This window comes from Temnothorax curvispinosus, unplaced genomic scaffold (genome assembly GCF_003070985.1).
Source record: "Temnothorax curvispinosus isolate PA1 unplaced genomic scaffold, ASM307098v1 QBEX01005011.1, whole genome shotgun sequence".
Lineage (NCBI taxonomy): Eukaryota > Metazoa > Arthropoda > Insecta > Hymenoptera > Formicidae > Temnothorax > Temnothorax curvispinosus.
Window position 1 is genome coordinate 564634 of NW_020214791.1, and position 21515 is coordinate 586148.

General features: G+C 42.8%; 1 protein-coding gene across 1 annotated transcript; it reads left to right on the plus strand.

Annotated features, from left to right (window-relative positions):
* Positions 1-16834: 16834 nt before the first annotated feature.
* On the plus strand, positions 16835-19574 carry LOC112454326 (NAD kinase 2, mitochondrial-like). Its single transcript, XM_025015638.1, has 5 exons — positions 16835-17088; positions 17280-17606; positions 18789-18873; positions 18940-19198; positions 19351-19574. Exons 1-5 carry the CDS (start codon positions 16835-16837, stop codon positions 19572-19574), a joined length of 1149 nt encoding a protein of 382 aa, XP_024871406.1.
* Positions 19575-21515: the final 1941 nt, after the last annotated feature.

Below are 21515 nucleotides of genomic sequence, written 5' to 3' on the forward strand. Positions count from 1 at the left end.
GCCATGCGCCCGGGTGTTTTATTATCAGAAAGTTTTTGCGAATTGAAACAACTGAAGCCTCTTTGTACACGCCAACACACGTCGCAAGAAGCATCGGTATAAATTTCTGGTCAGGCGCGCGCGCAACGACCACGTCCTCGTAATCCTGTTGTACAATCCTGGCAATAGCTTCTTCTTAACAGGGACAAGAAAACCTGCTGGGACGTACGACCGGACCGTCGCAGTGCGATCTATGAAATGTAATAGCGCCGACGCCACACAAGCGGTATTAAATTTCAGGGGATTTCATTTGTCACCGGAGGTGGCGACAAAACAGGTTCATCGCGAGGGCGATGAACTGGGTCAGGCTACTGGGTATTTCTAGCGTTATCGACAAGGGTGAACATTCTTCAGTGGGATCCCGACAGTAGCGCATTATTTAGTCGTTTCCTGAAAAGCGGCAATTATAATTAATACAAGGATTCACGTCTCTCAATGGGACGATGAAATTAAATGATCGTTCATTTATTTTTAGCACAACTCGCATGATTTATAAAATCAGTTGCTCACAAAAATGGAGCTCTCGCGAAATGGCCCCCACGTGGAAAATTGAATTTTATTTAACGTCCGCGGGCAGCGGATCGCACGAATTGCAATTGGAAAAAAACTGCCAGATTGCATCTCTGTGAATTAGTCGCCCTCAGGAACCGGCACAAACGTTGTACCGCTCCGAGTGCCAGATGTACCGTACCCCGGGCCGCAAACTGATTGAATAAATATATTTAATCTTCATCATAGATCGACGAATGTTCCACGGATTGGAAACCATCGAAAGCGTTTAAGCAAATAATCGACAAATAATAACCCAGGAGTTTTAGTACTGCAAAAAACAACAGGCGCGCTCCAGTTTCCGGTGGGAGCAATTTAGATTTAATCGCGTACCTCGTAACGAATAGAATATAATAATTCCTCTGATATTCCAAGAGAGAAAGAATAATTTTTTAAATAATTTTCCAGAGAAACTACCCTATGCTCGTTATAACGAGCTGAAAAGAGCTTACGCAAGGGATTTAATAACTTTTAATAATTTATCCTTAAACATTATAGAGAGTCATATGAAAGGCTGCGTAGGTATATATCCAAAGTTGTCTAGAAACAGCAAAATTTATTCACGATATTCTATCGCAGAGTCTAGTCTCAAACGCGAATGATGGAGAAACTCGCGCGGGTAGACTCGCCACAGGTCTCTTCTCCTCCTGATAAAATCTAGACCTGGCGAGCAGTCGGTTTTCCAGCGGACACATCGATCACGTGCGCGCCTAATAGCAGCACGTGTTGGTGATTACGCTCGGAGGACTGTCGCTAGATCGGGTCTAGGTAATTACTCGAGCTCCACCAGACCGTACCCCACTACCAAGGCCAACCCCTCGAACCAGGCTACCCCCTTTCGGCCTTCCGATGCGTTGCACCGAACCCTCTACGGCCTCTACACAGATTTCGAATCCGCCGACGCGCAACGCCGTCGATGGTACCAACACGATTGATTGGTTAACATGTCTGGTTCACCTCCAGTCTGGTCTTGATTATCTATCTCTCAACCCTGTCCGCAGCTTATCGGATCCCTCAAACCGTTTTCTCCTTCCGTTCTGCTCATCCCCGCTGCTATCCTCTCCGCCATGCACCGCATCATTCAAATTGCTGTATTAAATCCCCTCTTTCGACCTCGTGAAACCTTTCTCCTCTCGCCACGCGCCGGTACGTCATGTCGGGGTAAAAGTCGCGAGGTTTACGTGCACCCACGTAATTGAACTACTCTTATAACCCGTCGTCCATAACGCGCCTCGATGGCCACCCCTCTTTCACTCCTAACAGCAGCCTACGTCGAATTCTTCTCTTTGCGGTAATTTACTAAATCTCCTGGTCGGAAATGCTCGTCGTTCCTTTAATACCGCTCTTCGACTCGTGGGAAATATAGTTCGCAATCTGTGTATTTTAACTTGCCGTAGACCGAAGTTTCCCGTTGAATCCTGAGAAATTTATTGACATTTCCTGCTGTTTCGCGCGGCAAAATTCCACAAAATATATTTCTAGCGATCGGACAATGTACGACAGGTATATTGAACAAAATAATGCGCTTGAGTTATTTTTTGCTCAATGCATTATGATCATCACATGAATTACTTTTATATATGTACAATTGTACATTATAAAAATAAAATAAATGCTTATAATTGTGTATGCGCGCACATGTATAAACGAGCTCGATCAGTTTAATCTTTTCTTTCCGACCATATTTTGCAGGACCTTAGGGATGTTGAGGGACGTGGGTTTATTTCCCAAGAGAGTCGCGGGCTTTTTTTCGCAGTCCGACTGCCGCTATTACCCCGGCATAAGGGCGGCGTCCTCTCTAGTGGCCAAAAATTTCAAGATCGCAAACTTTTATCGTAAACTTTGATGGGATTTCTATCGAGGCGACGCGAAACGTATTTCGCACAATCGTAAACCGTTTCTTGCGTAACGCCTTTCCAAACTTTAAAAAGGGATCTTGTTGCATACTTCCACATCGAAAGCGTCTGCGACGCTGTATACATCTTGATATAATATTAACAAAAATGACGTGTAACGAAATGAAAAAAGAAAATATAATTTTTAATACAGTTTCTTAGTATTTTCTGATTAAACAAAATTTGACTAATTAAACAATAAAATATCGTGAGACATAGATCGATTTTATCGCAGTTATTACGCAGAAGCATTTTCGATATTCAAACTCACCACAAAGAAGTTTTGTCACTCGACAGGTGGAAACACTCTCAAAACCATTGTGAAATGCGACGGAAAATGATACGCCAAGTCGTGACTACCGAAAGAGTGCCTCGTGAAAAAGAGTGAACGACGTCGCGTCGGGATTCTTCTCGCGTTTTGGGTGCCAAAGGGGAGCAGCTTTGCCGGCTAACAGCATAGCAGCGTGCATGAACTGCTATTGAAGCGCGAGAGAGATATAATGCTCACCACTTAGGCGGAGTTGCCTTGTGGCCAAACAGTCGCAGTCGGAAGGGTGTCTGGTGTCTCAAGAGCTCTCCTCTCAGGCTGCACCGCATCGCGCGGATGCACCCTCGCACCGATTTAAAAAAAGAAAAATCTCGCGTTTTTCCGCGTACTTATGCATATGCATATGCATGCGCGAGTACATTGCAGGTGTATAACATCGTTATATGAAGAAATCTGTGACGAATGAAATTTCGGACATTGATGGCATATGGAGATACAAACGTATTTATGTGTTAACAAACACACAAGTTTATATTATATTCATGTATATTATTATCATGTATATGCACACGAGAATGCATATTTTATTTTACGTCAAATCTAAAATACACGATCGATAGACTATCATGAATCTTTCACACATGTATGTACATGCATACAGAGTACGAGATATTTTATTGCAAAAACGAAAGCGAAACACGAAAAAGAGTACTTGTGGCCGTGGCGGCGCGTATTTCATAGTGTATCCGCTCGTAAAACCCTCGGAAACTAATTTGAAAAGTGTTTCAGCCTTTTTCAATGTTCCAACTTTTACGCGCTTCGCTTAAATATGTAATAAAGGCACGTATGTACTTTCACTTTAGCGGCCCCCGTAAATCCATAGCAATCGTTATTCACCGCCCATCGTCGAAAGTACATTATCCCTAAATAGGGGGATTTCGATCCATCGTACGCCTGTCTCAAGACCACATCATTGGTGGAACCGACGACGGGGTACACACACTCGAGACGTCTCATTCGGAGGTTGAAAGGCACCGGTGGATTACCTTTACGAAATACGCGAGGATTCTGCGGACTGTGCTGATCCCTATCGAGGGACGTGGGGATACAATCCCTTATACCTCGTTTTCTAAAAAAATAGCCAAAGGCTTTCACCAAGCCTACAAAAAAGAGAGAGAGAGGGGGATAGTATCTTCTTGATCTTCAATCTTAACAATTCTAATCCTGAAAGCAACCTAGCTATAAATTAAACTATCTTAGAGGGTGCATAATGTTCTGTCGAATAGATTTGCAAATACATACCGGGGTGGAAATGAATGGTTTCCACGAAATTTTCAAGGTGGTAGATGATGCGAAAAAAGAAATTTTCAGATAAGGTATCTCGCGGTTTCCTTGAAAGTTCCTCAGTGTCACGCGTTTTTAACCCGCGTTATAAGGGTGAGGACGAGCGAGGACAAGAGAGTGAAAGAGAGAAAGAGTGAGAAACCCACTGGAAATAGCGGTGGCAACAGGGTGAGCCTGGAATTTCGCAAAATTTAAGCCTGCCGACATCCATCACTGCGCGCGACAGTCCTCCCGTCGCTTCAACGTCAGCCCGCGTCGCTCTTTTTGGGTCTGCCAGAGCGCACGAGTCTGTACATGCATGCATACGTGAAGCCGCAATAGCTGTAACACGACGTAAAATCCGTCGCTCGTCGCACGGCCGGAAAATCGTGGCGCGAAGTGACGGCGACAATGTCGTTCGATCTTAAGCGGTAAACGACTGGTAACGTGATATGTTATTATCCTCGCACTATTAATTCGCATTATGTTCCGCATTCAAATTTTGCATTATTATCTTTTGGTCTTTACTTCTCATCCTTCATTCTTCTTGTCATCTGATTTGGGTAGATCAAGGAAAGTTACCTTTCGCTATTTTAATGAATGGAAAGACGATACGAATACATCGAGTACCACCCTACTCAAAGCTACGGGAAAGAGATACATGCCACTTGCCATAAAGCCTATTACGTTCCTTTTACAAATATAGCCACTGCGGGCAGGTCGATTGCAACTGACAGTCAAATTACAAAAGCGCGTATTACATTTTACGCCGGCTTTCAACCTGATACGCGCCGTTGGATTATACCGTACGTAAATAATAGAAAATTGCAACATTCGCGGAAAAAATGTATTTCGCTGCATGCCAGAGTCACACTAAAGCTCGTCGCTAAAAATGGACTACTCGGTACGCTATCTAAATGTAAATTTTTTTTACAAACTTCTCACATTTAGCACGTGTTTCACGCATTAGTTGCTTTAATCATGACAAGATCATTATGTTACAAAATTTGTCGACAAAATTTAAATTTGATAATTTATTTTATTTTCTAGCAGAAAAATTATTCTGTTGCGGATTTTAAATTCCAGAAGTCGCGAGAGAGAAGCGCGAAATGGATAGCACGTAGAAATAACGCGCGCGTGGCATGCGTCGCCGTCGTGCATCAAAGCCCATTCGCTCCGTTGTTTCCGAAAACCTCATCAAGTAACCAAACTTTCGACGTCAGGATCACGGCAACTAACCTCGCTTCAAAATTTACTAGTATATATTCCAAATTTGCATCTCAATGGCCCACTTGCCGGCGAACGCGTTTCCATCTCCCACGTAAAGAGAGAACAATATAATTTCACGATATAATGCGGCAATAATGCAGCAGCATAGTACAATAGCGTATGGCAATCACTACTTAATTTAGCGTGTATGACAATTACTACTTAATTATCGTTTAAGCACGAGTTTGCGTCGGCGGTGTCGACACGCGATTTCGCAATTCCGCGCCTCTGTCACGATTCGCTATTCAGAGCCATTAATCATTCGCACTATTTCCACTACAGTCTGTGATACAGATTTTGCAAATAATTATCGCTGTGTGATCGTCCAAATGTCCGATTATCGCGCAATTCGATATTACAGCTATAACATATTAATATCGTAATACGTTTGTAATTTTGTCGATTTTACAGCCGCCCCGCTGAGCGGCTCATTCAACCAGGAGTCTCGATGGCCGAACTACCGGCAGATCTGATACAAGGTGGAAACGAAAATCGCAAATACGAAAATAGTCCAGTTTTATATTCTAATGCAACGTATAACGTCCGTGATTTCATATCGCAAGAAGACAACGAGTCACTGGATAAGAGTTATGAAGACGGTTCTCCGAATGAAATATGCGCCTTTAAATTGGATCAGGGAAAGATTGATGAGCTCGCGAACGATTATCGCGTTGAAACGTGCGTATCTTGCAGCCGCGAAAGCTCGATACAAAAGAAATCTTGCAAGGAAACGGTCAAGAGTGATGGTACTCTCTCAAGGAACGAAAATGAATCTCGATGCAAATCGAATCGTAAGAGAAAAACACGTCGCAAGATACCCGAAGGAGTTATCATAGATTTTAGCAATGATGTTTATGGCACTTCCCGCGGCGGTATAAAAATCAGCGTTATTTCCATGCATAATCTGGTATCCGAAATGAAATTTGTCACAATACCAAAGTATGGATTTTCTTTTAAATGCAACAGACAAAGATAAATAATTAAAGATTTTGTAAATTTTTTGTAAACCTCATGTACGTAAATCTTTTTTAGGAAACCCGCGCGATATTCAATGTGGAATCCCAGCCGGAGAAACAAAATAATGAAGAAAATAATCGACAATTCTGAACTAACTGTGCTTTGTGCCGAAAATTGCAGCAAGATGAAAAAAACTCGGAGATCGAAACGCAAATCTAGAAATTATTCGAGAGAATCAATGAATAATATATTAAATAAGAATGTCAATACGACTGTCAACGCATCAAAAAAATTAGAAAATATATTAAACAAAGAACGTGAATTATACGTAGAAAATAATACGCAGTCGTTTTATATGCCCAACGAGATTCTTGATTCAAGGGGATGCTGTCATCATGATGACACGCCGGTTAATACTGATAGCGCACGATATCCGATATTGAACACAGAGCGGACATGTGTTGACGCGAGGAAACATATCGCGAACTACTGTTGCTCGATTTTTAACGACGAGCATCAGGAATATCACATTTGTGATCGAGAGGATTACAATGCAGATAGTTCCGATTTCACTGCGGAGATGCAACCTGATTGGACGGCCGAGTGCTTTCATCCTGAATATACCCGCGCGAAGGGATGTCGATGTTTCTACGACCCGAACGAATGCGACCCCGATATAAATATGCAACGCGACCGTTGTCCCCTGATGTCGCGAACGGCAAGATTGTTCGAAAATTCCATTCTTCCGAGGAAGCATCAAAGGGAAGAGGACGAGCGACTCGGATCGAACGAGCTCCGGATGGATATCGCGCCTGAATTCGCAACGGAAGCCGATGAATATTCTCCAGATGGAGTCGTACGGTGTACGGATTGCGACGGGAAGAAAAGAAGTTCGGCGAGCACGACCCGGAAACGCGTGGCTTCGAAGACAAGCGTATTCGCCGAATCCGATGGAAGCGTTGCCGAACTTCGCGATTCGCGCCCCGCGGATGCGCCGAGATGCGAAATTGATACGCGTCCCGGGAAGCGCGGGTGGCAAACAACGACGACGACGGCAACGGTGGTGGAGAGAGTCGGCGATCGGTCGTATAAATCAGATCTGCTGAAAGGCGCTGACACGTGGGATGTTCGCGCGCGGAGAGACGACTGTATTGGGCGACGGCGTTGCGCAGGCCGCGTTGTCGCGGCACCGTCGCGTACCTACCAGCGTCCCAGCGAGGAAAAAGGCGAATTCGCCCGCGGAGTGGATTCAGAGTGGAAACGGGACTCCATTGAAACTGACGCCCAACAATTGGATTACAAATGGAAGAGAAGAATCGCGACCATAGACGCCGGTACACGCGCGAGGATGGATTTCAAAGGAAAACATGATTCCAGGTGAGAGTCGATTTGAATGAGATATGGCCGCATGATAAAGGAACCGCGCCGCTTTTCCTCTTTCTCCTTCCCTCTATATATCTCATTCTCTCGTTGTTACCTAACGTCGACTATGTCTAACAGATATAAATCGAAAGAGGCGATTCGTGTCCAATTGCGCGAAAGCTCGGAGATAAGGAAGCGCGAGAGCCTGGAAATGGTCGAAGCAACGTTAGTCCCCACCTGATTTTGGCGTATCAGCATACATCAATTTCCGATAAATAGAATTCTCCATTTTTTTTCTCGTCCACATTGCTTTGGTCTCGTATATTTCCAAGTCCTGCTAAATATTTTTTATTTTATGTAACATTTATATATTCATAATAATGTTTTTATTATTATTTTTTACGTAAAATAACATTTTGGAGTTTAATAATATAATCTGAATCGCTCCACAAGCCCGACTGATACCGTTGAAATATTTTCAAAACGTTAATAACAATTGTTTCTGTTATATATTTTGAATTTGCTGTGTATAAAGTGTAACAAATCTCTGTTGCACTTCTTTCTCATTATTAATCAATCCAAAATCGATTTTTCTGGTAAATCAAAGTAATAAAAATCGTTAAAAATATGCGCTAAAGTTTCTGCGAATTTTTCGTAGGTCACAAACGAGGAGTGACAATATAAACGATGACGGCAAACGTCGCGAGACGCGCGATTACTCTCTTTGGACGAGTTTACAGATGGGCAAAATTTGGTCGCAAATGCATGATGCGTGTAAGAACGTCGTAAAGCTCGCTGCCACGAGCGTCGGCCGTGTTGTGAAGGATGCACCTAAATCGGAATGTTCACAGAGAAATCTCGTCGAAGTGGCTGACGCGACGCTCGTGAAGAGCTCGTCCTCGTGCGCCGGCAAAATATGCGGTGAAACGTGTCGTAAAAATTTAATGCGGTCAAAGAGCGGGAAAAAAACGGACGCGCGTGAAGAACGCACAATCGGGGACGTGGGAAAATATCGCGAGGATACAGAAGCACCGATGCGGAAAAACTCGTGGGCCATTGCACCTTCTCGCCGCGATATGCAGATGCACGCGTATCAAAACGCCGAAAAAGAGGAGGACACAAAGTCCTGTGTGACTTACGACGGTACGATTAGTAGTGATCAATCCTCTACGTATATCTACCTGTTGCACTGACAGAATCATCTAAACTTATGACTTATATTTAACAAATAACACGTATACATTTGGATCAACTTAAGAAATATATGCCATATTTTTTTGAAGTAAATATTATTTTTTAAATAAAAACGATATATAATGCAACACAACGAAACGTTAGTTTTTTTTTACAATTTTTCACTGCTTTTCAATTTTGTTGGATTTTCGATTTTTCTGTCGTCCCTTTGTACCTGCATCTCTCCGAATACGTGGACCATAAATATTGCGCTGTAACAAAAATGTATTTTTACGTCAACTACTAAATGAAATACAAAAAATGATAAAGAAATGCTTTAGTTTCATAAATAAATACAAATTTCTGCAGATTTGCGTTACGAAATGCAAATTAACAAATTTTGTTTTATTGTAATCCCATAATTTTTCTCTTTGAAAATTTCCAAATTTATACACATTGAAGACAAAGGATGCTTATATTCAAATTTTACATTAGCCCTTTTGCCCATGCGAGAATTTGCATTTAGATACGAATGCTTGTGCAATATTCAATAATCAATATCATAAAATATTCTCTCGTTTTCCGTGTATATAAATTTCTTGCCTTTGATATAGAAATAATAATTGCTCTTCTAGAACACGAACGTGACAGGTATCGGGATATCGTAGAATTCTCACTACGAAGTGAAACGTGTAGCCACGATGAGGATGTACATTCTCAATCCCGTTTGAGTGAATCCTTCACACATCTCGAGAACTCCACGTACCCAGAACTTCGCAGCAGAGGTGGTAGCGATGATAATCGAGATTTCGCGAGAGCCACAATAGATAAGCGGAAATCTATGAAACGTATTTACGAAGAAGCAAGATCCATTAAGCGTTATCAAAATTCCATTTCCAAAAATTGTATATGTTACGACAGGTCTCAAGAGACGCGCGTGCATTGCACCGATCGAAGCTCCGAGCTTGTGGCCTGTTACGAACTGTCTGTAACTGATCGCCAAGCAATTCGCGCAGATGTATCGGCTGCCTCGCGAAATAATCAGCTACATCATGAGTCTCAATCGACGAACGTATCCTTTCCGGAAGATAACAGACGAATGGACCCACCTACGACGCCTGAACAAACGAGATCTCGCGAGGAAACGGAAACGTGCAAGAGTATCGAGGATACGATCGGCGCAGAAACCGAAAGGAGCTTTACGTCGGCGATCGCGGATGCAACGATATTCTTGTCGGAAGTAGATCCCACGGTTCATTCATCGCGGAACGACCCGGACGAACCGATAGCGTCGACTTCTAAATGGGAGACGTCGCCCGCTTCGCCGGAAAAATCGCGAAGGAATCGTTCCGGTTTCAGATTGCCGTTTTGCGCGACGGCGATGAAATTCTGGAGAAGGCGATCGTCCGTCGATAATAAAACCATCGCGCCTGTGCTTAAACGGAGCAGAAGGAGCATTGGAAGAAAGGAGCTATCAAGCACGGGCGCCACTACTTACGATAACGGAGTGAAGATTATGCAAATAGAGCCGTCTACTGTGCAAACCGCTCGAGAAGGCAATAAGAGGCGGGCCTACGTAAACCTACAAGTGCAAACACCTGACGCGATTGTTACGAGAATTTTATCGGAGTTTCTTCTCAGCGGCGAGAAAAAGAGGAGGGTGTTGATGACCATAATGTTACAATCAGAATCGGACGACGACAGGAAAGAGGTGGAGACGCAAACGTCATCGAATGACCTTACTTCCGCGGAGATCAATATGTTTGGCTATCCGGGTAAATGTCCTCAAGGTGCGATCGCGACTACGTCGAAGACCGTGCAATGTTTCGTATGCGACAAACAAGATTGTTACGAAATAAGGCAGTCGGATAATAAGATCGCTTTAGAAGAAGCGTTAATCGCAGAGTATCCAGAAACGTCTGAATTGAGTGCATATTTAACAGAGCAAAAAGCAGATATTAAGATTCCTCCATGATTTATGCAAGAAAGATTTTCTTAATAGAGCAATTTATATAAATAAATATATCTGTTATAATGTAAATATTGTAAATAATTCTTTTAAGCAGCAATATGAAATTTGCGTTTGTCAGATTTTTTTGTATAGATCAATCTAGAGTCCCTCTAATCAGTCTTGACTAACTTGCAGTTTTGGCAAAATTCTGCGAGAGAGAAAGAAATATACACCTCTGTGACATTGATCAGACAACTTCAACGTATCAAATTAACTAGACTACCAAAGACCAATCGATATAAATTAATGAAAATTTGATTAGCCAGACTCTGATTAGAGGGACTCTAGATTGATCGAACCACTTCGAGATATCGAGAAATCCGAAGTTTCAGTGAATATAACTAAATCTTAACCATATTTATGTGTCTATTCTTGGCTATGTCATATCCAAAAATGTGTTCGACGTATCCACACCGAAATTTATGTCCGAATGGGAATATTAATTATTAATAACAATGAAAACAAATAAGTTAATTATGGATCTCTCCTGAAAATTACAAAGTTCAAAATTGCATAATGCAAAATAATTTTCTTATTCAGCATGAAACAATATTGCAATTTAGCCTATTCAATATTAGCATATTCAATTAAATATATTCATTTAATATTAGTAATATTAATGCGGTGAAACTATGTTCTATAACATTAATATTATTACGCATATCGAATAAACATATTATTAAGCACAGCAACCATGGCAAATAACGAAAACAAAATCGTGGATTCTGACACAAATTGCACTAATCAAACAGATTGTTTCGTTTACTGCAATATTCCAAATGCAACTAACGAAAGTTCATCAACGTCAGAAAAGCATAAGTCCTTCCACAAGATATTAAAGTATTTAATGCGCTCCACTGTGCGAAAAATACAGAGCAAACTAAAGAAATTTGATATAAAAAAGCGAAGTGTCAGTACGCCATGTAAATCTGAAGAAAAAATGGCTACTACTTGTACCTCATTATCATCGATTGTAGATGATATAATTAAATCTGACGTAGGAACTGTTGCTATGATCAAGCAACAAATGGCCGATGCAATCACCTCCACTACACGATCCGGCGAGGTTTTTGATAAAGTTACTCACGAAAATCTTTCAGGCGTCGTAGGACGCTGTGTACGCGGCGCATCTTATCGATATGCGGAATACACGGCGAGGTACGCGGATGACGCCGCGCCGGAGCATGGCTGCGGTCCGCTATGCATCGGGATTCAAAGCGATACCGTAGACGGGGAATTCAGTTTGAAGACAAGCCCTGACGCTTTCGCGAAAGCATGCGAGGAGCGGCGGTACGCAGACTTTATTCTCAAGGAAATTGCAAAAATCTCGGATGCTTTGACGGAGAAAGCGCGTCTCGTTTCCACGAAAGAGCAGGTGGCTTCGATCCTCGCGTCCGTATCGGTGACGTCGATGAGATATGAGATGGAAGAGGAAACATTTGAGAGCACGAAACCATTAATATCTTCGATCATCTACGCGGAAGAAGAACCAACTGCTGTGGCAGCTGCTGCAGTGACCGTAATGCAACCAGAGACGCTCACGGATACGCAAGTACCAAATTCGCGAGACTTTTCGGCATGCTTAGATGAATCGTTGGATACTGCGAGTATCCAAGTAATTCCATCGATGAAACACTTAAAAAAGACTGAAAACACTCGTACAGTATCACTCATGTATCCGGAAATAGATACTGTTACTACTACTGCTAGGAAAAAGAAAAAAGGAGACGAAGATTCACCGAAGAAAATTTATTTACGACCAACGTTAGACAAACGTGCCCCTGTCAATCCTATAATTATAAATTGTATACCGAAGCTAAAAAAGGATAATTCTAAATCTTTAGATGTATATCAGCCAAACGACATTCAGACTGGTGCTTCAAGACGGAGAGCCACTATAGTAAAAAATGGTATTATTGATTCCTCTATCAAAACTTCGCAGGTAGAAGAACCCGCACAAGTAGCCAAAGATATCCTTCAAGAATCTGTGCCACTCAGACATAAAAAGCCAAAATATCGAGACAAATATCGCATTAATGATTCATATATGACGAAAGAAAGAAAAGTGCCGCAGTTCGAGGAAATACGCATACCTAAGGATTCCGACAATCTCCCGAAATACGGGTGTCTCTCTTTCTCCCCACCTCAAACGATAAGATCTTCTATGTCTTTTAATTCCTTCGAAAGACCAACAATGAAAATGTATCAAGATTGTCGAAGTAAACCGCTAAAATGCCTACAGCCAACAAGACATTGCGAAGATTTAATACCTCACAACATCTATCTCGAAAGACCCAAATGTTGCGATGTTTGGATTACTCCGTGCTTCGGCTCGCAGAATGAAGCTACACGGAACGCTACTTTAAGCCCCACTCATTGCCGTCCCCTGCAAGATTCGTACGCAACCGAATACCGTGCCGGCTGTCATTCGAAGCCGCTTGATAGCCACGCTTCGTCCAGATATTGTAACATCAATGACTGCCCAAAACATAGGGTAACATTTGAAAATTCATTATGTACCAAAACGTATTTTAAGAACGACGCAAAATATTGTTATCCGCATTTAAATAATATTGACAACGTTCGAATGGGATATTATCATTGCAATGACAGTTGTCCAGTGCGGAACAGCAATCAACACTGCGGCAGGGATCGATCATATTACTGGACAAAGGGAAATTTATATTTCACGCATCCATGGACATCGGAGCATTTGTTACGACATAATTGATACTGACAAGGCAACATATGATATTTAACTTCGCTGAATAATTCGGAATCAATCGTAACGGAGATATAAAATTAACATGCCGTTTTTTGTCGCTCATGTATAATTTTTTTATAAAATTTACGGTACAAGGCCGGACGATGTTACGATGGGGACTGAGCAAATTAAAATGGATAAATACGCGACGTAATCTGTACCACAGCCTGTGACGTGCGTCAATCCTAATTATACTACATACTAATTTTAGTTATTAACCCGTATGTGCGAATAGCCATAAAGTTTTGCGTCCTGTCCAACGCGCATGCATATTAATAATTAAAATTAATAACGCGCTAAATATAGTCGCGATATACGTGCGGCAGTCGACGCATTGATGCTAGACAACAAGATGACGTATCATACGATATATTAATGCGGACAAAGTGATTATGTGTTTCCATAGCAGTTTATACACTACTTATTATGATGATTACTTTATGATTATTCGCTAATAACGAAATAACTCGAATCTGCATTTCGAGAAACGACAAAAATCACAAAAGAAATACTTTTGCATCGCAAGAAAACGCCTGTTACGGAAAAATTGCCAGTCGTGAAAGGACCGAGACAGACCGAGATCGTCTGATCGTTTTTTCATTCGGTTGCGAAGCTACTTAACTTGGGAAATATCCACGGACAAGAAGAAACCGCCGCAGACGCGAAAGATCGTTACCGTTTTCGCAAGAAACGCCAAACAGTGTCGAAAAGAGCTTGCGGGCAGCCGGAGAACTTTGCATCAACGGGCCCCAGCGGGGACGTCGTCATATCCTTAAGCGGCCTTCGCGGTTGGCGATTGCGGCGGAAGGAATTTCGCCAGAAGTTCGTTGCGAAGTTCCTTAGTAGCCCACCTGCCGGATGCAACGGCCAAAAATCTGGTCTGGAAAGCGAAAGTATATGTGCGGCGTACCTATTTACGCGCGATCGGGAAGGTATTTATTAATTTTCTTAGTTTTTTTCAGTAAAATTAATTTTATGATGAAAAGGAAAATGAATAACAAAACTTTTTAGCTAAAAAGTTATTATCCAAGAGTTTACAGAGATAAAATGATGTCTAATTATTTATTTATACAATTAATTATTTATATATTTTTCGTATTTCGGTAGATCTATCATACAGTCAATCAGTCGAGACATGCGAGAAGACGATTTGGGAGAATCTCGTAACTTAAGCAGTCTTTATACTCGAAATACATCAAGACGAAAACTTCATCGAAGTTTATGGCAATCTACTTGGTGAGCTCTCTGAGTATAAGATAAACGGAAGAGTCTAAGCCACTCAAGGAACAAGTGCATCATGAACCACACAGGCAGTGTTAGGACATGCTTGCCGCTGTCATAAGCGTTTCGATCGTATAACGGGGTAGCTTTATGTAGTGGCAAGACTTAACGTCGTCCTGGTGGATGCATCAGACAGGCGGCGTCGGAAGATTTACTATTCAACTTCGGCATCGTACCAAACTTTGCCCGCGAGGCGAAGGAAGTACGATATCCTTCGACAGAACGATGCACCATGCACCCGCCTTTCACGCTAAGTACCGCATTCGAGAACGCTGATGTCGGCGACGACACTGGAGGTTGCCAGTATGGAGTTGCTCTACGGGCGACGATAATGACAACGTAGAAGGCGAGGCGAACTGGCGGAGCTGCAACTGCGCTGAATTGCGCGAAGTAACAGCGAGGAAACTTCGTAACATCAGGCTTCGCGAAGACCATGAAGGCACGCTTCCTCGATAGGAGATTCCCAGCGTAGAAGAGTCGAGGAGGGTACGACGAAGGGTCTCCCTATAATGCCCCTCGATGTCTCTATCCGTCGCCTTATCACGCTAAGTTGATTAAACACAGGCGACAACACGCGTCCTCCCTCGGTCCGCAACCCCCCCGTTGTTGTTGTTACCGTTGTGCCTGTGTACCATGTCCCGTCGTCCGCCGGCTTGCAACCCGGCCGTGGCATCCACCTCTGGTCTGGCCCACCTCCGTGCTGCAATCTGCCACCATGTAATCCGCCGGCGTGTAAACCACCCTCATGTAAACCGTCCCCGTGTAAATCACTGCCGTGTCCAGCAGCCTGTCCGCCACCGCCGTTGTACGACACGTCTCCGTGTTCAACGTCTTTGGACCGTCCAATTCCGACCAAGAACCAGTCCTATATTCCAGGAAACTCCGTGCTCGATAGTCTCGTGCCATTTGCGAGAAACACGCGCGACTCGCTATGAAAGACGAGACTACGTCAATGACGGTGAAAGGGCTGCTCGTTAATTTGGCTAAAGTTAAACGCGGATTGTTACCACGGAGAGATCTTCCTTGCAAGTGAGTTATACGATTTAACAAACTCATCCTTATAACATACAATGCTTTATGGCTGTTTATAGTATAGTCATAATGTAGCTTTGTTTCGCTTTTGCTAAACATTTATAGTAATATTACATTTTGGATTCTATTTCTTTCTTTTTCTCGGTTTTTAATTCCGATATTTTATTATCCATATTTTATTATTATTATTATTATTATTATTATTATTATTATTATTATTGTTATTGTTATTGTTATCATTATTAATATTTTAATTGCACTAGTTTATGCTAAATTTTATTATCCAATTATCCCTTCTGAGTATTGTGTATCCTAGACCAGAACAAATTTCTTTATTTGTCTATTTCTCTCTCTGTCTAGTATATGCGTGCAGAATTGTCATAGTATCACATACATTATACATTTGAATTTTGCTAATGCGCTGAATATAAATGCTCGACGTACAAAAGTTTTTTTTGCGGACCATCACGGTCAATCGTGCGAAAAGACTGATATATATATATATATATATAGATATATGTGTGTGTGTATATAGTTGCGCAAATTCCGGTAGTGAAACGTGAAATGGGCTGCTTGCCGAGAAACACCGGTTTGGAATGCTGCGGTGTTGAAAATCCGAGCTGCGGAGGATGTTGCTAATAATTCATCGCTTTAAAGATTCCACAATCATGGCATATTCAAGAAATTAATAAAAAAAACAGTTTATTTGATACAATTAGTCAATTTATTGTTTCTAAAAATAAATACGCAATTTACTTGGTTAAGCAGAATGCTTAATTTTTGCTCGTTTGACGTAAATGTTTTCTTAAAGATTTGACAATTATACCATAACCTAACGTAAACTGAATTAATCTGGATTAACATTGAGCAGCGATATGTAAAATTATCGCGTGATACGTGAAACGTTAAGGATGGGACTATTAAATTGTTTGCTAGACAATCGGCATTGGCCGAAACGCGTGCTCGGCATCTCGAAACTATCCGCTTTCGAGTTTCTTAAAACCACGCATTCTGATTTATCGAATAATCAGTTACTGAGTCGGTTGAGAAAACAAAATATAGACCCCGACGAGATCCTCGCGGAGCATCATCGGCAGCTTGCCTGCGAAAAAGAACTTGCGCGGATTCTACGTAATCTCGACGTCAGTTATCGGATTATGAAAAGGTAATGTACTTTACGAGCGAGTTACTTTGTAAGTTAACGAACCTGCCGTTACCGTAGGGCTTTTTCTTCTCGAAGTGGAAAATTCGCGACATAATTTCCCGAGGTCGATGCTCCAATTTATGTCGGAAATCACAAAACAATACTGTTAATTAACTAAATGCAAGGAATGATTTATTTATATTCGAATACAGAATAGGCGACGCGAGTAAATGCGTAGATTGGGCCGACTTGGTGATCGCGATCGGCGGCGACGGCACCTTTCTCTCAGCCTCGAAGCTGATAACGAGCAACAAGACTCCAATATTCGGCATTAATCCGCATCCCGGAACTAGCAATACCTTCACACTGGCGATCGATCATAGCGCGGACATCGAGAGGATATTCGAAAAATTGCGTACGGGGGATTACGTTGTCTTGATGAGAAGTCGCATACGTACGGTAATGACAGGAGAAGGACTCTATCGACAGCCCTTTCACGTGCACGAAAAGAGTCGCATACAAGGCGAAAAAAGAATCGAGTGAGTAAATTGGCCTCTAGTTTATTCTCTATGATAGTAGAAACGCGATTAACGTAATTTTTTTTTTTTGCTTTATAAGTCAGCGTATTTTGCTGAGAAAAACTTGCGTCGAAAAAAGTTTTTCTCTTAAAGGGAAATCCATGTCATAAAGTCATTTATCTCGCTTTTCTTGCGCAAGATTGTATTTCACGTTTTATCTGGAAAATTTCTCAGTATTCCTCTCGGAGATGCAGTCGTCATTTTCACTTGAGTCGTGAAAGCGAGTTGGAGTACGTTATAGAATAATAGTATTAATAAATCAGATGTGCCAAAAGCGAATAGAGCCGAATAAAGTGAGAAAGAGACTTGCGTGGCACGGCAAGGCATCTCCTTTATTCACGAATGCCTGAAAAGGAAATTTCTTCGGAGCAGCATTAACGTAACACAAAAAGATAAGAGCTTGAATGCTTTTTGATAGTCGGAGAATGGTTTTGCGAGCACGGCTGCATAGCGAAATGAGAAGTAACAAGGTCGGGGCGGAGACGCACGCGTTCGCCGTCGCCGCGTGAGGGAAACACCGGCGCGAGAAAATGTACCGTATAATTCCGTTAGCCCGCGCAGATAGAGAAACATTAAAGCGCCGGTCGCGAGAATGACGTCCCGCGCTAAACTTTTATTTACCGGCTATTCCCACGGCGCGGTCTAAAGTTGAAATAAGCAGCCTGGGTATCGCCGACCCCGCGCCTTCGTGAAGATGCTACAGTCTTCATAGCCCGGCCCGCGGCCTGGTCCTTTCCCCGCAACCGAAGTTCCGAACTACAGCTTATGCGCGTTATAACTTCGGTAGTTATAACTTGTAAATTACAAGGCCCCGCGTAGTTACGTTACGACTTGCGCAAGGAGGCCATAACTTCTGAATTCGCGCAAATTTTACGGGGCGACGCGACGCAATGCGGTGGAGCGTCTTAAACGCGTATCTATCGATTAACCGGGGGAAAAAAGTGTCGAAAAAGGATTTAGTTCGACGATTAGATTTAATTCGACATTTTCGAGCGTGAAACAATTTAACCATCGCACACTTGATATTCCATTACTCTCTATGTAATCTCTCTTTCGTAAACTCGTTCTCGCGTTCCATTAATTCCTTTCAAGTTTCGCGACGTCTCTCCAAAGGCGCGCGCTAAACAAATGAAATCTTCGCAGCGCACTCATGAGATCCACTCAGAGGAAAATAGCGGATGCCCTGCAGCCCCGCCGGAGAATTTTACCTTGGCTGGCATTAAACGAGGTTACATCTTGACGTAAAGCGTTTCTACCCCGGTGCCGATCGATAACCCTCATCACGCGCTTCCAGGTGTTCATGGCCGAATTTTTAGCGTCGAGACCGATCATGATGACGATTCAGGCCGACGACGAGGAGAAGTTCGTGATCCGTTCCTCGGGTATCTGCGTCTGCACAGGATCGGGTTCTCGGTCCTGGTTCAGGACGATGAATTTACAGACCGCTGAAACCGTTCAAACCCTCGCGGCCATGGCAACTGGTAGGCAACTCGACGAGAAAGAAACCTGTAAAGTGTTGCACAAGTATCATAGTAATCTTCTGTTCCCGCCAGGTAATGAACTACAAAATCAAAGTGTCTTCCGAATTTTCAATGATATTTCTCCAAGTAGTCATTGAAGATTAACGATAATATCAAGGACTAGGCTGTACTAGGTATAACAAAAATATTAAGCTGATTACTAAGATATCGAATTTGCATTACAGAAAATTTAAAAATGGCATATATGATATACGAGATGTCTCGAAGTTCGCTCTGGCCAAAGCTTATTTCGGACAGGCGAATATGTTGCAGAATCAAGGTCAAGTCGATGGGCTTTGATGCTGGGCTCGTTCTAGATGGCAGCGTGTCTTTACCCTTTAACGACGGTAGCACCGCATCCTTCGAGATCCGACCTGAATACTCATTGAAAAATATTATCTTGCGATGAATATCACGTAGTCATTGTAACTCTACCCCCTCATTGCGCAATAAAGCCAGTTCACTCGTTAAATAATTTCCGTCCTTCTCACGATAGCTCAATTACACAAAGAGCTCTTTTAACTCAATTGGGGAGAAGCAAAAGGGTAACTTCTTTCAGCACGTCTCGCTGAATCTCGGATGATGTAAGACCGACACGGACTAAAAGACCCTCTCGAGCCTACATAGCTTTATTGTTACATTTCGTAACGACAAATGGCTTGGTACATTTTGTTTTTAGCAGCGAGAGAAGCGGACCACTCTTTTCTCCGGAACGATTTACTTTACAAGGTGAGACCCTTCCGCGATCTCTCGTTGTCCGTTCCCTTCTTTAGTACGCGACCGAACGAGCCTCGCCCCGGACTTCCATTAACCCTCGTAATTTCGGTTTTCACCGAACCACAGACATTCCTCGCGCACTCGTTGTATCTCGATGTTTCGCAAAAGCGAGCGCCCACCTATCTACCTATCCAGCTTCCGTCTAAGTGCACCGTTACGCTCGGAGCAAAAGTTGTGGGTGCTCGAAACACGAGATACCGCACAAAGCCCTTAGGTGGCCAGGTGGACGCCGACGTTTTCGGGTGTAGCGTCGCGTAAAGTAGTGGTAAAAGAGTTGCGGAGACGTAAAAGTCGTGACCCACGTCCACTTCGTACCGAGAAACTTTAGACTTTCGTCGAGACCGAGACGACAGTCTCTCGCCAATTGCGCCTCGGAAGAATTTCAACAGCAGTATTTCTCAATCGTTCGTATCACCCGTATAAATTGCAGCTTACGCTGAGACGAAACTAAAGGAATCGAATCCTTTTAGACTCGATCTGTCCGTCGCGTCGGAGAGATAAGATCTCGACTTCTCTCGCAATTATTTCTACGTGAACGACTGTTCTGAAATTTCAAATGCCGTCAAATGTAATTCTGCAAATGTTTATTGCTCTGTATATTTTTATATTTATTTATACGTCCGTCCACGATCCATTCTATTTTAGCATTAATTGTCACGCGCACACACTTCGGGTGTGGGAAAAAAACCACGATATTAAACGGTCTGAGTGGGCTTTCCAATCGGATTTCGGTGAACGGCCGAGCCATTCTCATTAATCCTTGCGAAAGCCCCAATCTGTAAGAACAATGGTCATCCATCCCAGACAGTCTCATGGAGGACAAACAAATGTACGGGCAACCGGGAATAACGGGCGACCCTTTGTACTTCGTAATTGAACGTCGTCGTCTTCCACCGAACTTTTCGACGATGTCATCTCGACGAAGATTAGACGAAAACGGGCGAGAAAAAACCGCGGCGAATTTTATAACGTTCTCGTCTATTATCCGACGGACAAGGCATAGCTTTCAATCATGCGTCGAGTTTCCACGGTGTGCGTTGTATCACGCCTCTCTTTGATTTTAAAAACAATGCTCGCTTGTTACAGCGACAACGCGCGAGCAACAAATACAGCTTTGATATCGCCGACACAATATCGGCTCGTTATCGATATCACGCAGCATAATTAATTAATAATTCTCTCGATATTACCGCGTAATAATGATTTAAAACGAACGCACAATAGAATGCTTTAACAATCAGTGATGCGTCATTACGATTATAAACATATTAATGAAGCAAAGCGTTAACCCGGGATTACCGCTCGCGGCGGCGGCGGCGCGAAGAGACGCAGAATATGCCCGCGCGGAGAGAGTTCATGCGCGGGCGCGGTTACGCAAACGCGATACGCTCGGTGATATGTATACGCGTGTTTATAAAATAAATAATATTTTCGATGCATATATATATACGGTGTATTCGCGCGTGTAGGCAAACTCGCGCCGCGCCGCGTGCTTGCGTAATCGCAAAAATCAATATTATCATCACGGATTCGCGGGTCGCGCTTCACCTCCACCGCCGCGCCTCGACATTTC